Raw genomic sequence first — 18,041 nt, 5'->3', positions numbered from 1 at the left:
GTTTATAGTGATATCTAGTACTGAGGCATCATACTGGAGACAAGCAGCATCATGTCCCACCCAGTCACATTATTCTGACACCAGGCCAACCAATCCGAACACTAACCTCTTAATGCTGAGTGCCTAGTGAGGCAGCTGTTAGTACCGTTTCTACAAGTCATTTTTTTCAAACACACAACCTCCTTAATGCAATGCAGACACTCTAACCTCCAGGCCACCGGAGCAGTTGGTCCAGAATATCACGGTATCACATCAGACCTAAAAAATCGTAAAAATGTACCAGGTTGGTCCAGGATAGGATGGTCTAACACCACGGTGTGGCCTGTTATCATTCAATTTCCATGACTTTAAACTTTATAAACTTTCAATAACTCAAAACCTTTGAACATTGATAGTTTACAAGTTCACTCGTTGGTAAATTGTGATGGCATAATCACAATTTTTCACTGTCATTTAACTGAAGCTACTGGTGTCAGGTCAAAGCTTTATGGATGTAAACTTGATCAATTATTTGAACAGTATTACAAATTTCATGTGAAGCTTTTCGGGAATTTAAAATCTACCAAGAGAACAAATTTTTTAGTTTTTTTAGAAACAAACTCACCCTAATGAAAAGCCTGAATTGAACATTCCTGATACTTTCCCATAAGTATTAAGATTCTCTGGCATCCCAAGATTTCTGAAATGTACAGAGCATATAATAAGTAATACAAATAGGGCTTCACCATGATGTACATTTGAGGTACATATTTTCACATTTTGTTTTAAAGGTAGATATTGTTTCGTTTTAGAAACAACTCTTATGTGAAGAATTTTATAGTATTATATGCGATACATGAAGTAATTTTTAAATGGGATGGGTGATTTATGAACACACACACACACACACATATATATATATATGAGCATCAATAAAGATGATGCAAAAGTGCTGGAAGGAATACAGCATGGATATTTTTCTGATCTTCTGTTACATTAACTTTATATATATATATATATATATATATATATATATATATATATATATTGTAATTTAATTGATTAAATATAGTTTGAATAACACAGTGCATCATTCTCTGACCTCTTGTTGGGCCCCTCTTTGTATAATATGGTTACTCTGCCAGACACGAGGTCACTGCAGCCAGCATGTTAATAAGCTAGTAACTAAATTTAGCTATTTTCATGTACAAACCAATCAGACGACCGAGCTGGAGCATGTGAAGAAATATTGTCTGTTGTATGAGGCATTCAGTCAGCAACTGGGATGCCTGTGGAGATGTGTACTTTTCAGTGTCAATGCTGCATTTAACTTAAAAAATTATCTGCGGAAAGAACCACCCACATCCTCCCCTTCAACCACGTCATTCATTTTGGGCATTACTTGCATAGCATACTGTTCCAGTTCTGTTCTCGGGCTTATTGCCCAAGTTCATGCATTCGCAACATGTTTGATCCCCAGTTTGTCAGTATTTGAATATACTTTAGGCTATATATACTTCATACACGTTTCCCGTGGTGCACGTATGCAGTATCAGCTGATGTTTGTTATCATAGCAATCCTAGTGATCAGACATATCGAGTTTCAGTTATTTGTTCCCATATACCTTGTATCAGCTGCTTGTGGCTCCACATATAGGTGTCTGACAGTCTGCACAACTGTACAAACTCCCCAGACTCTCTCTTCCTGAGGAATTCCTAAGAAACAAAGGGCCATTGCCAAGTTTCAGGCATTCACAACTTTGCTTTTGAACCCCCAATTTGTGTCAGTATTTAAATGTAATCGAGTATTATGCCCATATATACTTCATATCCACTTCTTAAGGTGCATGTATAGAGTATCGGCTGATGTTTGTTATCCTGGCATTGTCAGGATCAGACTTGTCAAGTTTCGGTTATCAGTGTCCCTATATACCTTGTATCAGCCCCTTGCGGCTCCACATACAGATGTCGGACACACTTCACAACCCAACAAACTCCCACAAGTCTCTCATCCTGAGGCATTCCTATAGAACAAACAATTCAGAGCTAGGCTGGTGCAGTGTGCTGTGAAAAGGACTTGCCCCCAATTATACCAAAGATTATATTTATATGTATAATAAAGTGTCTATTGAACATGTCACAGCAAGTACTTTAAGGGTGAACAGTTGAATACAAATTCTATACATTTTCATATGTGCAACTTTAAACTAAATTGCATGAGTTCTCATGCAATACTAGTCTCCAAATTTGTAAATAATTTGTGAGATTCATGCAATTGCACACCATGGCTGCATCTCTGGTCATGTGGCGTTTAGAAAATGTTGGTTTAAAGGATTTTCTATGTTTAGTAATGACAACTACATCTGATGGCAAACCGGAATAATTTGTACAAATCTGAAATCCCATTTTACCAAAATGTTTTCTGTCAAATATTGTCAATTTTTCTGAGAAGTTAGTTTTTTAACCCCCGACTCAAACCAGGCTTGTTCTCAATTTAGGATTTTGACTGAGAGCCAAGATACAGTATGGCAAACATTGTAGACATGCTGTGTTACTTCAGACTAGCATGAACTTGTTCTTCAATGTTCATTAAATCTTGCTTTCAATGTCCATTCCGTGTCCCCAATATAGTCCTGAGGGCACTGACTTTCACCCAGTCCTTCACACCTAATGTGATAGATAGGTCCACAAATATCTTTCTTAACAGACATATCCTTTGGGTGAACTGTCATCTGTCTAGAGGTAAAAGAATCTATTTACATCAGTGTGCACAAACCAATGCTGAACAGGGATGGAGGCTGTTACAACCTGCCGCATTTCTGGGACAATCTTAAAATTGCTCACCATTCCAACATTACCAGTCTGCAGAGATTAAATCAGTCTGCTGATGACGTCCTTAGTACAAGGCTGAAAGCTTCAGGTTAGCTTTCTCTATATGTGACTGAACAGTTTAAAACATTACCAAAGTTAAGATTTTATTAAAGTATTACCATCATGTGGATATAGAAATAAAATCACAAATGATAAATAAGAATACGATACCAGTAAACTCATTAAATATCTAAATCTGCTTAAAAGCATCTTCCTACATCTTTAATAAATCCCTTGGAGTTTGAAAAGTAACTCTCCTACAAACTTTCTAACACATCTGTAATCGTAATACACTTCCTGATGTGTTGAATGTCAACAAAAGTTTGCTGCAATCTAAGATTTAAAACTCTTACACAATTGTGACTTCATGGTTTTCTCTGTGACATAGTGCTACAAAAAAATTTAATTTCCACCTACTTTTTGACACATTCTTACTTCCATAACCTAGCTGACTTTCACTACAGAACACAGTCCAACTGAAATGGGCATAGCTTTATAATTTTGCAAGCAATTTTTATCAAACTTTCAGTATATACTTACTATTCATACTAATGTATCTGGTAATACCTGGTGTTCATACTAATTCACACTGTGTATCTGGTATAATTTGGTGTTCATACTAATTCATATTAGTGTATCTGGTAATACTTGGCATTCGTACTAATTTAAATTGGTGCACCTTGTAGTACTTAGTGTTCATACTAATTCATATTGGTGTATCTAGTATAACTTGGTGTTCATACAAATTCATACTGATGTATATAGTAGTACTTAATGTTCTGTACTAATACATACTGGTGAATTTTGTAATACTTGGTGTTCATGCTAATTCATACAATCTGGTAATACTTACTATTCATACCAATTCATACTAGTGTATTTGGTAATATCTGGTGTTCATACTAATCCATACTGGCGGTGTAATATGTGGTGTTCATACAAATTCATATTTGTGTATCTGGTAATATGTGGTGTTCATACTAATTCATATTGGTGTATCTGGTAATACTTGGTGTTCATACTAATTCACACTGTATCTGATATAATTTGGTGTTCATACTAATTCATATTGGTGTATCTCGCAATACTTAATGATCATACTAATTTAAACTGGTGTACCAAGTAGTAATTAGCATTCATACTAATTCATATTGGTGTATCTAGTTTAACTTGGTGTTCATACTAATTCATACTGGTGTATACAGTAGTACTTAATGTTTGTGCTAATACATATTGGTGTATTTTGTAATACTTGGTGTTCATGCTAATTCATACAATCTGGTAATACTTACTATTCATACCAATTCATACTAGTGTATTTGGTAATATCTGGTGTTCATACTAATCCATACTGGCGGTGTAATATGTGGTGTTCATACAAATTCATATTTGTGTATCTGGTAATATGTGGTGTTCATACTAATTCATATTGGTGTATCTGGTAATACTTGGTGTTCATACTAATTCACACTGTATCTGATATAATTTAGTGTTCATACTAATTCATATTGGTGTATCTAGCAATACTTAATGATCATACTAATTTAAACTGGTGTACCAAGTAGTAATTAGCATTCATACTAATTCATATTGGTGTATCTAGTTTAACTTGGTGTTCATACTAATTCATACTGGTGTATATAGTAGTACTTAATGTTTGTGCTAATACATATTGGTGTATTTTGTAATACTTGGTGTTCATGCTAATTCATACTATCTGGTAATGCTTAGTGTTCATACTAATTTCATATCAGTGTATCTAGTAAATGTAAAATGAAACAAATTTGACGTTTTATGAAGTGGTATACAAATGAATAGGTGTGGTTACTTCCCCTCTGGCAATATGTTAATTCTCCAAAGTTTCTTGGAGTTGCATGAACAGATCTGTGTTGAGAACTGAGACATTATTCACAGTGCTATTATTGCGAATATTTGTTTTACTGGCTCCATTAACATGTCACTGGTAAAACTCAATTTGCCACAATCAAACTACCATTAAAATATTTCAATCCACAGATTTGACTTGTGTCCTCCAGTTATAATGCACTTCAAGAACAATCAAAGATCATACTTACTTGGCACCTAGAATTAGTGCCTTAAATGTTGGAATAACTGCACAGCCAATGAGGAGCCCAATTAGCAAAAGTGATATGATGTTTATATACAATGCACTGAAAAGAAAAACCATGTCAAAATTAAATGGGAATTTTTCAATGTGACTTGTGCAAACAACTATATATATATATATATATATATATATATATATATATATATATATATATATATATATATATTCAATGTGTTAATGTTTAAAATTATAGATTAAAAGGGTCTTGTAGTAAATACCATATTAAATAGCTAATTTCATACATTGTGGGTTTGTACTTTCAGATGGGTTCATTTTTTAAACACAGTACATAGCTTCATTATAGTGGGATATACTTTTAATCAGAGTAAACATGTCTTTGTGGCCTTTTGACTTTGGAAGCAGTAGAAGAAATCATGTTGATAAAAACTGAAAGGATTCCCCCATCAAAAACCAGCTGACCTAATTCTAGATTGGCTGGTTGCTAAAGTGCTTGGCTGAGTTTAGTGCTTGTAAACATTTACAAAAATCAGTAAGCATACAAACAATTAAGTACTTGGCTGAGTTGAGTGCTTGTATTTTGTATGTGATGTGATTTGGATTTTTAACGTAGCTTTAATAATTGTTCAGTCATATCACTACGATGTCTGCAGTGTGGCAGTTTATAGTGATGTCTAGCACTGGGGCATCATGTCGCAGACATGTTGCATGATGTCTCACCCAGTCACATTACCCTGTCACCAGGCTGACCAGTCCTAACACTAACCTCTTAATGCTGAACGCCAAGTGAGGCAGCTGTTAGTACCATTTTTATAAGTCTGACTCGGCTGGGTATGGAACCCACAATCTCCCACAACTGAGGCAGACACCCTAACCACTAGGCCACCAGAGCGGTTTTGAGTGCTTGTAAACATTTACAAAACCAGTAAGCATACAAACAATTAAGTAAAAAATGTGGTACAACCAAACAGTGATGTCTTCGGCTTTTACCTAGCAATGTCCATTTCAATGTGAAAATCAACCATACTTTTAAATACTTCTCTATCTCTCTCTCTTTCTCTCTCACACACACACACGCATACAATCACACATATAAACATACTGAGACAAACACATAAAACACACACAAGAAAGGCTTTTCTTGTGATTGCCAGGCATATATGTTGTTCTTAAGGAAACTAGAGCAGATGGTTGAAGACCAGTGGACCAAGGACAGGTACATCCAAGACCGATGAACCATGAACAGGTACATCCAAGACCAATGGACCATGGACAGGTACATCCAAGACCAATGGACCATGGACAGGTACATCTAGTCACCTGGTCTTCAACCATTTGTTCTAGTTTCCTTAAGACCAACTTACGAACATCACTTTGAAGCATACAGTTCTCTTTATTAAGACCAACATATTGTTGTTCATGTTGAACATTGCTCTGAAGCATAAAGTTCTACTCAGTATAAAGCCTCTCTTTATAACACTGTCCTGCATATAACATGGGTATGATTATGGATCCACTGAAAATTACTTAAATTAGTTCTACAATAACTCATTTTTAAATTTCATTTTAGTTCTTAGCTCACGAAAAGAAATAATGATCATATAATGTCACATCTAATATAAACTATCTTTCATTGTTTTACATACAAAATATATTATCATAACACACAGCTGAATTTCAACACCTGTTGTAAATGACCTGTGACTAAGACTGCAACATTTACATGCGTAAAAGTCTTAATTTATCTTAACGTTTGTAAACATTTAAAAAATTGGAAAGCATGTAAACAAACATGCACCTATGAATACCTCTTTATATTAAATTATAGACTTCAACATCTCTGCTAAAGACAACAATTTAGTAAGATTTTCTGTTACTTCTTTTCATGAAGTATCCCTCCTACTCACACCAAAAGTGGCATTGCTAGGAAAAAGCCAAAGTTGACAAGAATTGGTTGTATCACACATCATAAAACACTGAGGCTGATTTACTGATATAGCTAACAAAACAAACTTTAACACTACATTATTTAAACTGAGTGTGTGTGTGATTTAGATTTTTAACATAGCTTTAACAATTTTCCAGTCATATCGCTATGATGTTAGGTTTTTAACATAGCTTTAACAATTTTCCAGTCATATCGCTACGATGTTAGATTTTTAACATAGCTTTAACAATTTTCCAGTCATATCGCTACGATGTTAGATTTTTAACATAGCTTTAACAATTTTCCAGTCATATCGCTACGATGTTAGATTTTTAACATAGCTTTAACAATTTTCCAGTCATATCGCTACAATGTTAGATTTTTAACATAGCTTTAACAATTTTCCAGTCATATCGCTACAATGTTCATTGCCAGAACCTTTAATAAGTAACATTTTATTTTAAAGAAGCACCGTTATAAGTTTGTAATCCACCTGCAGTTTCTTTGGCACTGCAGATCCTACAAAGCATCACATACACATGTTCATGCAGTATATCTAGGTGCATTATTGACTTTTTCAAGTCACATACACATATGCTGTAGTACAAAACAATATCACAACTATCATGTTTTACTTAAACTGATAGATACAGTAAAATCCATCTTGTGAGACCATCCCTTTCAGCCAATAAAAAACAGGTCACATAAGACAGGTGATCTCTCATAACAGGTCTGTACAGATGGGCCAGTTTTGAACAGTCATATTAAACCAGGTTGAAGAAGGAAAAATATCCATAACTACTGCACATACAAATTTGTTCTCTATTCATCATTTTGGTTCAAATATTTCATGCATTTATATGTAAAATTTTAGATAAAATTACATGGATCATACACAATTTCATTTTACTTTGAAGTTCACGAATAATATATTGGCATTATGGCATATTTATGGCAAGGTTTACTGTAGGATAACACTTATCCTGTCTGTAAATTGTAAAGTTATCTATCATAACACTAACCCCCCAAAAAAATTTACAACCGAAACCTAAGCCATCCACTTAATGATAATTAATAAATGTTTGCATGTGTGTATGATTTGGATTTTTAATGTAGCTTTAGCCATTATTTAGTCACATTGCTACAATGTCTGCAGTGCGGCAGATTATAGCAATGTCTAGCACTGGGGCAACATGCCGCAGACATGTAACATGATGTCCCACCCTGTCACAATATCCTGACACCAGGCCAACCAATCCTAACAATAACCTCTTAATGCTGAGCACCTAGCGAGGCAGCTGTAAGTACCATTTTTAAAAGTCTTTGGTATAACTCGGTCTGGGTTCAATCCTGTGACCCTCTGTATCTAAGGCAGATGCTCTAACCCCTAGGCTACTGGAACAGTCTAATTAATAAATGGATGAACTCAATCAAAAAAAATATTTAACAAATGCATTAAGGCAACCAGATGACAAAATCCCTGAGGATGGTACATTATGACTCATGGAAGATTTTTTATTATCATCACCAAAGCAAGAAGGAATACAGGCCATTAAAGTAACAATAGATTATTACTTCTCTCTTTAAAGATAGCATGGTTAATTGTAATGGTGATGTACATGAGTTCAGTACTATAATGGCAGTTATGGACATATTCTTTAGTCTGGTTTATGATCTCTAGCATACAACAATACCTGTAGCTTTTAGGAAACCAGAAGACAGATTCATCTTTCTTTTGTGCTTGTGTAAAACAAGCTGCATTTTGTGTTTGTGTAAAACAAGTCTGCATTCTGTGTTTGTGTAAAACAAGTCTGCATTCTGCATTTGTGTAAAACAAGTCTGCATTCTGTGTTTGTGTAAAACAAGTCTGCATTTTGTGTTTGTGTAAAACAAGTCTGCATTTTGCCTGCAGACTCTCTTAAGTGGTCAAGGCTACAAAAAATTAAATAAAGGTCAATTGTGTTTATATATTTTTTGTGATACAGTCGTTCACAGCAGTGCCAAAATGGTTATTGTACACCTTCCACATGATTATTGTTGCCTTACCTGAAACCTTGATCTCATTAAGAATGGCAAAAACAGGTAAACCCTGCAATAGTATGATGGTCAGGGTCCACAGAATGCCAATGTGCTATGTAACGTATTGAACAATCACGCTACAATGGCAGGTATATACAGAAAATGATACATGCACATCCCTTGGCGAAATAAATGTTGGAGGGGGGGGTATAAATGTGGGCACAAAGCTCATGCTTCAATGGCATATCTTAATACATATTAAACAAAAACTAGAGAAAATACTGACAATGTAATTGATTTTAAGCAGAGTAAAATCCACTGGTACACACATATACCAATGAATAAGTGATGTACTGATACATGTACTTAAAATCTGATATCATTGCATCCATGACTGTAAATCCAAAATAATTTCTAAAGAAAATTTTCATTAAGAAGCATATTTCAGTCATTTCAGGTGTGTCTAAGTTCAATATTTTATTCCAAAATAATGTCAGGTAAGGTTCTGTAGGTACACACATGTACACGCCATTTAACAGTATCCTTAAAAATGTCAAACTTCAAGAAGTGTTTCAGCTAAATTTCCTATGAACCTGAATACTATACATAATCCTTTTTAAATCCAGTATCAACAAATGGAGTCATTTTTTTATTTGGAAATGGTCTATATGATTCATTGGTTGACTGAATGAATGATGACTGTCTGACAACATGGTTTAACCACATGCAACTACGCTTTTTTTTGCCATTAAAGAGCAATCACTGATAATTCCAACAACCATAAGCTGTGAAATTAATTCTGATGATTAGCAATTACCTTATCTGTACATTAATTTATACATTTTGCTTTGACTACCACATTGTTAGGTGCTTTGATGCATATGCCCTGAGTGGCTGAGTGGTCTAAAGCGCTCACCATTACAGATAATTGCCATCTCACCTCTATCTGCATGCGTTCGAGTCTCGCATTCGGACAATGTGGGTACGTGAGAAAGCTTGCCAGTAGCTTCTCATGGGTCAGTGGTTCTTATCAGGGTTTTCCCAGGTTCTTCCTCCACCATTTATACTGGCCACCATGTATAGCCTATTTTGTGCTGAAAAATGACGTTAAAGTCTACTACAACAACAACTGAGCAAACATATGCTGTTTCCCCTGGACTAAGCAACAATTGTACGTAGGAAAACAAACACAAAGGCTTAACAACATTATCTGCATCAGTAAATAATAATTAGATAATTAATATCTTTTCAAAGAGATGACATATTTCAAAATAAGCTTTGATCAATATACAATTTGTGATTATTAACAAAACTGAAATGAACATTCACAAACAGAAACTTTGAACATTTCTATTCATGGAAAGAAAGACACAGTGACAAGACAGTCTTGTCTTCAAGAATACAACCCATCTAGTCAGTGAAAATACATTTTTGTCTTCAAGAATACAACACAACATGTCCTGCCAGTTATAAGACATTTCTGACTTCAAGAATTCAACATGCATTGACAGTGATATTTCTATCTTCAAGAATATATGTCTTGCCAGTGATAAAACATTTCTGTCTTCAAGAATACAAACACATTTTGCCAGTGGTAAGACATTTCTGTCTTCAAGAATACATGTCTTGCCAGTGATGAGACATTTCTGACTTCAGGAATACAATATGTTTTGCCAATGATGAGACATTTTTGTCTTCAAGAATACATGTCTTACCAGTGATATTTTTGTCTTCAAGAATACAATACATCTTGCCAGTGATGAGACGTTTCAAGAATAGTGCCTTGCCAGTGTTGAGACATTTTTGTCTTCAAGAATACAACCTGTCTTGCCAGTGATGAGACAGTTTTTGTCTTCAAGAATACAGTGTATTATATTTATGTGGCTCTATACATAAGGGCATTTGAGTATAGAGCAGAAATGGGAAAATGTTCTGTTAAGTTACATCAGTCAGTAATTTTAAACCTGTAGACATGGTCATGACCGAAGTACACAATACATAATATAACTGAGATACATTAGTGTATGAAGTACACAATACATAATATAACTGAGATACATTAGTGTATGAAGTACACAATACATAATATAACTGAGATACATTAGTGTATGAAGTACACAATACATAATATAACTGAGATACATTAGTGTATGAAGTACACAACAGATAATCTAGCTGAGATACATTAGTGTACAAAGCACACAGGGGTGTGTGCGAGGCCTGGGCCTGACGTCCCGCTTGCCAAAGGAAAGTGAAGAGTCTCTCATAGCCTCTCCTTTCCAGGTTTAGTGATCACCGCAGGACCACTGTCTCACTCTGCTGGACAGGAGGTTACTTGCATATGGCCTCTCCTATACTATTGTGTCCACAGCAGCACCTTCATGCAGGGCCCCCTATTTTCAAAGAGCCTGCTGTGTGGCGCGACCGAGTGCCCGGCGGTATAACTGGGTGGGCAAACTGAGCTCATTAGTCTTGGCAGGCAACCAGTCTAAGAGAAGGGAAACTCTGACTCCAAACCCGGGCAGATGGAGGTTAACCTTGTCAGGCAGTTTGTCTAGGAGAAGGAAACTGATTCAAAACCCACCAAGTCCAATCCATTGGATGATGGCTCCACTGCCCTGTGGATATCTTCGGGAGAAGGAAAGGCTACGGGAGTAAACCCAGACAGAAAATCTGGAGTGGAGCCTCCATGGGTGTATGGGTGTCAAATATGACTTCATTCCGGCAGCTCCTGCATCCAAACTGGTGCCAAATGTCATGCTCAGCATTCCTTTGGACCCCACCAACAAGGACGAGAGGGGGATCCTGATGTCTGGGCAGCCCAGGATCTCCATACTCCACGCCCAGGCTTGCACCCTGGAGAGGTCACTCCAGTCTCGCTACTGAGTGAGGAAACAACACGGAAGCTGACAGTTTATGAGTTATAAGTCCCACCCGATTGGCATAGGGAAGGGGCGCCACGGGTCAGCTTTGACGGTAGGAGGGATCATCATGTCCCACTGGCCGAGTACCACCCGCCTCAAGCTGGGCAGCCCCCAGTCAATAAGGTGTTGAACTGCCATCGTCTGCCTGCTCCAGTGGGTGTCTAGAGATGGTCTCTCGAGACTGAGTCACCAATGATGGGATGATAACAAAGCACACAACACATAATCTAGCTATGATATGTTAGTGTATGAAGTACATAACACACAATCTAGTTGAGATACATTAGTGTACAAAGCACACAACACATAATCTAGTTATGATACATTAGTGTACAAAGCACACAACACATAATCTAGCTGAGGTACATTAGTGTATGAAGTACACTAGATACATTAGTGTATGAAGTACACTACACATAAATTAGCTGAGATACATTAGTGTATGAAGTACACAACACATAATCTAGCTGAGATACATTAGTGTACAAAGCACACAACACATAATCTAGCTGAGGTACATTAGTGTATGAAGTACAATACACATAAATTAGCTGAGATACATTAGTGTACAAAGCACACAACACATAATCTAGCTGTGGTACATTAGTGTATGAAGTACAATACACATAAATTAGCTGAGATACATTAGTGTACAAAGCACACAACACATAATCTAGCTGCGGTACATTAGTGTATGAAGTACACTGCACATAATCAAGCTGAGGTACAATCTAGTTGAGATACACTGGTGTACAAAGCACACAACATACAAACTAGATGAGATACATTAGTGTACAAAGCACAAAAATACACAAACTGAGATACATTAGTGTACAAAGCACACACACATAATCTAGCTATGATGACTTTGTTTATGAAGTATACTATACATAATCTAGCTGGGTAGCTTTATTCATTGGTGTCTGCTTGCAACTGACACATGTTCAAACTTTAAAATGGAAGCAACTCCAATTTGACTAACATACAAATTTGTGACAACTGCATGTCAGCTTGATCTGTATGTTATTGACTCTAAATGTCTATGTTATTGACTCTAACTGGATTCTTCAGATTGAATATACATAAATATTAAAGTCTATTGGATGAATATTTGTGTGGGACAATTATAATTCTCATGTATCAATGAAAGCTGTATGGACCAAATTGCTCAGATGTTATTGAAGGATGGATGTAAATAGTTTAAAAAGTTAACTTTTTAAAGTCGTTTTAACGCAAGTCCTCAGCTGCTTGAATTTCGTGTAAATTGAAATTAGAAACCAAGGTGCACACTTATTTAAGTTTTAACAAAATTAATTTTTGTGAATTGCTTACTCAGGTATAAATGGAAGGAATGGTGCTGGTCCAAGAAGAAGAAGGTTAAATGCTGAGAAAAAAGTTCCAATGCTAGTCATCCAGAATGTCAGGCCCTGTAATACAAACACAAAAAATGTAATTAACAGATTCAACTAATGACTTATTGATACATGTGTAACAGTAATGTCAGTATAAACTTGAAAATAAGTACAAAAGGTTCCTCACTAATGTCAATATAAACTTGAAAATAAGTACAAAAGGTTCCTCACTAATGTCAATATAAACTTGAAAATAAGTACAAAAGGTTCCTCACTAATGTCAATATAAACTTGAAAATAAGTACAAAAGGTTCCTCACTAATGTCAATATAAACTTGAAAATAAGTACAAAAGGTTCCTCACTAATGTCAATATAAACTTGAAAATAAGTACAAAAGGTTCCTCACTAATGTCAACATAAACTTGAAAATAAGTACAAAAGGTTCCTCACTAATGTCAATATAAACTTGAAAATAAGTACAAAAGGTTCCTCACTAATGTCAATATAAACTTGAAAATAAGTACAAAAGGTTCCTCACTAATGTCAATGTAAACTTGAAAATAAGTACAAAAGGTTCCTCACTAATGTCAATATAAACTTGAAAATAAGTACAAAAGGTTCCTCACTAATGTCAACATAAACTTGAAAATAAGTACAAAAGGTTCCTCACTAATGTCAATATAAACTTGAAAATAAGTACAAAAGGTTCCTCACTAATGTCAATATAAACTTGAAAATAAGTATTAAAGGTTCCTTACTACTGTCAATATAAACTTGAAAATAACTACAAAAGGTTCCTCACTAATGTCAACATAAACTTGAAAATAAGTACAAAAGGTTCCTCACTAATGTCAACATAAACTTGAAAATAAGTACAAAAGGTTCCTCACTGTTGTCAATATAAACTTGAAAATAAGTACAAAAGGTTCCTCACTAATGTCAATATAAACTTGAAAATAACTACTAAAGGTTCCTTACTACTGTCAATATAAACTTGAAAATAAGTACAAAAGGTTCCTCACTAATGTCAATATAAACTTGAAAATAAGTACAAAAGCTCACTAATGTCAATATAAACTTGAAAATAAGTACAAAAGGTTCCTCACTAATGCCAATATAAACTTGAAAAGAAGTACAAAAGCTCACTAATGTCAATATAAACTTGAAAATAAGTACTAAAGGTTCCTCACTAATGTCAATATAAACTTGAAAAAAGTACAAAAGCTCACTAATGTCAATATAAACTTGAAAATAAGTACTAAAGTTTCCTTACTAATGTCAATATAAACTTGAAAATAAGTACAAAAGGTTCCTCACTAATGTCAATATAAACTTGAAAATAAGTACAAAAGGTTCCTCACTAATGTCAATCTAAACTTGAAAATAAGTACAAAAGGTTCCTCACTGTTGTCAATATAAACTTGAAAATAATTACAAATGGTTCCTCATTGTTGTCAATATAAACTTGAAAATAATTACAAATGGTTCCTCACTGTTGTCAATATAAACTTGAAAATAATTACAAATGGTTCCTTACTACTGTCAATATAAACTTGAAAATAAGTACAAAAGGTTCCTCACTATTGTCAATATAAACTTGAAAATAAGTATACAAGATCCCTCAGAACATGTTTTAAATTATCTTTTGTATTACACCTACTACACTTATTTCTGTACATATTCTTTGTTATCTCAACTTTTTAACATAAAAGTTACATAATGTGAAAAATATTGATAATATATATAGTAAAACCTCTTTTCAGCGACCACTGCAATAAACAACCAACTGTAATTTATGACCACAATCATCACGCATGGATTGATTTTATTTATGTAATCACACGGATTTTCAGCAACCACTTACAAAATGTGACCAGTAACCAAGATTTTCTGGCAAAAAGTGCATTTTGACACTGCTATGAATGACTATTCTCTAAAAACACATGACCATTACTAACATTTTCTTTCATCTATTGTAACCACTGCATACTATCTACCATGACTGCTTAGGTATGTCTGTAGACAGAGCAGACTGTTCTAAAATAACACTGCTATGCATGACTACATCACAAAAACATAGAAATACCACTGTCCTTTATTTGATCCTTGGATGCCATTACCATTTATGAGGATGTTTGTGCTATAACAAAAAAGCCCCCCCCACCCCAACTGGTCAAGTCTGGATACCAGTTCCTAAAATGTAGAGGTGATGCAGGTAGTTTTCATATGCTACAGCAGACTAAAGTACATGTCAGTAATCACCACTGTGGTGCTACAGTCACTAACCACCACTGTGGTGCCAGTCACTAACCACCACTGTGGTGCCACAGTTACGAACCACCACTGTGGTGCCACAGTCATGAACCACCACTGTGGTGCCACAGTCACTAACCACCACTGTGGTGCTACAGTCACTAACCACCACTGTGGTGCCACAGTCACTAAGCACCACTGTGGTGCCACAGTCACTAACCACCACTGTGGTGCCACAGTCACTAACCACCACTGTGGTGCCACAGTCACAAACCACCACTGTGGTGCCACAGTCACTAACCACCACTGTGGTGCTACAGTCACTAACCACCACTGTGGTGCTACAGTCACTAACCACCACTGTGGTGCCACTGTCACTAACCACCACTGTGGTGCTACAGTCATGTAAATCTCCATTATGATTAACCACTGCTTCTTTAAAAGGAACTGTCAAATATGTAGTCCATTCAAGGGTTTGTATTGTTTATTTACCTTTTGTGAAAAACCACAAAACCCAAATAATCCCTCAAAGAGATCTCATTTGTAAGGGCTTCAAATTAGCAGTCAAGTATATCGTTTGTCTTTGGAGTCTGGGGTGAAATAGGTCTTTGTCCTTATCTTTAATAAATGTTTATCATTTTCCAGATTTGATTGTCATTGTAAAATGGTGTTGTTTATTTTTTTGTTACTGTTATTAAAACCCATCTGTTCACTGGTGTAGGCCTTGTGTCCTTTTGACTAAGTAGGACATGAACCATAGTAAGGCTGTATCATGAATAACAAATACATGCTGGAGACTGAAGTAATATATCATGGTCTATTGTGTCCAATGTCGCAGACAAGTCAAGCAGGGTAAGGAATGTAATCTTTCCACTATATGAAGCAGAGAGAAGGTGACTGAACTACTCTCAGCAGTGTAGGTCCAGTACCATGGCAAGTGTGATATGCTAACTATAAATTGCTAAAAAGACTATTTGAATTCAGATGAAATCACACAAATTTTTCTGAGATTTTTTTAATGAATGATAGGTTATAGAAACAGGTTGGTAGTTCTTTAAATTGTTCAGGTCAAGTGTCTGTTTCTTCAACAGAAGCTTAACAATGGCAGTTATGAAAAATGATGGAAATTCCCTGGATGAGAGAGAGATGTACTGGCAACATCAATTAGTAGGCAATACTGAATGACTATGGGGTGATCTTCATCAGAATTCTATGTACCAAATCCATAGTGACAGGTTCAAATGCTGTTAAAGGTTGCCATGTATATCCTGCATCACAACTGTAGGGTATTGACAAGTCAATTGAAATTGTGTTGTCAAGTTTATCTCTAATAGATTGAACTCTGTCTGGAAGAAATTTGCAAACATGTCCAGAAGGTCAACCAGATAGAAGGTTGCGGAAGTGGTGTATAACCTTTAACTTTCCTTAACTTTAGCTTGTTCATAATCTCAAAGAGCTCTCTGCAGCTGGAACTGTCAGTGATCTTAGTAATGTAGTAGGCTGATTGCTGCATGAAGTATGTCTTCTTATCAGCTGGAACTGTCAGTGATCTTAGTACTGTAGCAGGCTGATTGCTGCATGAAGTATGTCTTCTTATCAGCTGGAAGTGTCAGTGATCTTAGTACTGTAGTAAGCTGATTGCTGCATGAAGTATGTCTTCTTATCAGCTGGAAGTGTCAGTGATCTTAGTAATGTAGTAGGCTGATTGCTGCATGAAGTATGTCTTCTTATCAGCTGGAAGTGTCAGTGATCTTAGTACTGTAGTAAGCTGATTGCTGCATGAAGTATGTCTTCTTATCAGCTGGAAGTGTCAGTGATCTTAGTACTGTAGCAGGCTGATTGCTGCATGAAGTATGTCTTCTTATCAGCTGGAACTGTCAGTGATCTTAGTACTGTAGCAGGCTGATTGCTGCATGAAGTATGTCTTCTTATCAGCTTCACAGATCTGCTTATGAATATTGAGGCTGGTGGAAAGCCAAATCCTCTCTGCCTTATGGCGTTCTCATTTAGCGGTGTGAAGCTGGTCCCTAACACTACTGTACCATTAAGATTGCTTTTGAATTGAAACTCCACGCCTGATTGCTGGCACATGTTTTTCAAGCAATAAATGCAAGCACTTGTCAAGCTGTACTGCTGTGGAGGTAATGAAGTTGTCAGGTATGCTTTGATTTCTGCATTAGATGGGTTCTATTTATCACATGGAAGTTTCTGTATGTAGCAAATAGACAAGGAGGGCTGAGGACTTATGTGTTGAGATGGCATATGACACAGAGATGATCTGATGCAAGTTCATGGGACATCAATGAAGCCTGTAGAATATTATCACCAGGTCTATGAATAATCCAGCCTCAAATGTGGCCATGTTTATGGGTGGGTTGGTTAAATGACTATTTCAGGATGAAAATGTGAATAGAATTTATGATGTTTATGCATTTCCTGGACAGTCAAAGTGAAAGCTGATATCTCCAAGAATAATTAGGCTACCACCTACAGAATTTCCACTCTGGGTTTTAGGTTCAGATGCAGCAGAATTTAAAAGTCTAAAATGCTGACAGCCCCACGGACTGCTGACAGGTTTAAAGTTTCATAGAACTGCTGGGAAGAGAACACTTTACCCACAGTTTACAGC

The 18,041-nt window shown here is 35.8% G+C and overlaps 1 protein-coding gene across 1 annotated transcript in view; it reads right to left on the bottom strand.

Moving 5' to 3' along the window:
- LOC149784455 (MFS-type transporter SLC18B1-like) overlaps positions 1 to 18,041 on the bottom strand; it is a 93,290-nt gene that overhangs the window by 20,354 nt on the left and 54,895 nt on the right. The window contains exons 10-12 of the mRNA XM_089933273.1: positions 13,139 to 13,233; positions 4,926 to 5,021; positions 605 to 679 (exon numbers count right to left, since the gene is read on the bottom strand). Of these exons, the coding sequence (XP_089789399.1) occupies positions 605 to 679; positions 4,926 to 5,021; positions 13,139 to 13,233 (266 nt within the window). The remainder of the gene's footprint in view (positions 1 to 604; positions 680 to 4,925; positions 5,022 to 13,138; positions 13,234 to 18,041) is intronic.

This window comes from Sinohyriopsis cumingii, chromosome 14 (genome assembly GCF_028554795.1).
Source record: "Sinohyriopsis cumingii isolate HCF-2022 chromosome 14, ASM2855479v2, whole genome shotgun sequence".
NCBI lineage: Eukaryota > Metazoa > Mollusca > Bivalvia > Unionida > Unionidae > Sinohyriopsis > Sinohyriopsis cumingii.
This window is presented reverse-complemented; position numbering and strand designations above follow the sequence as displayed.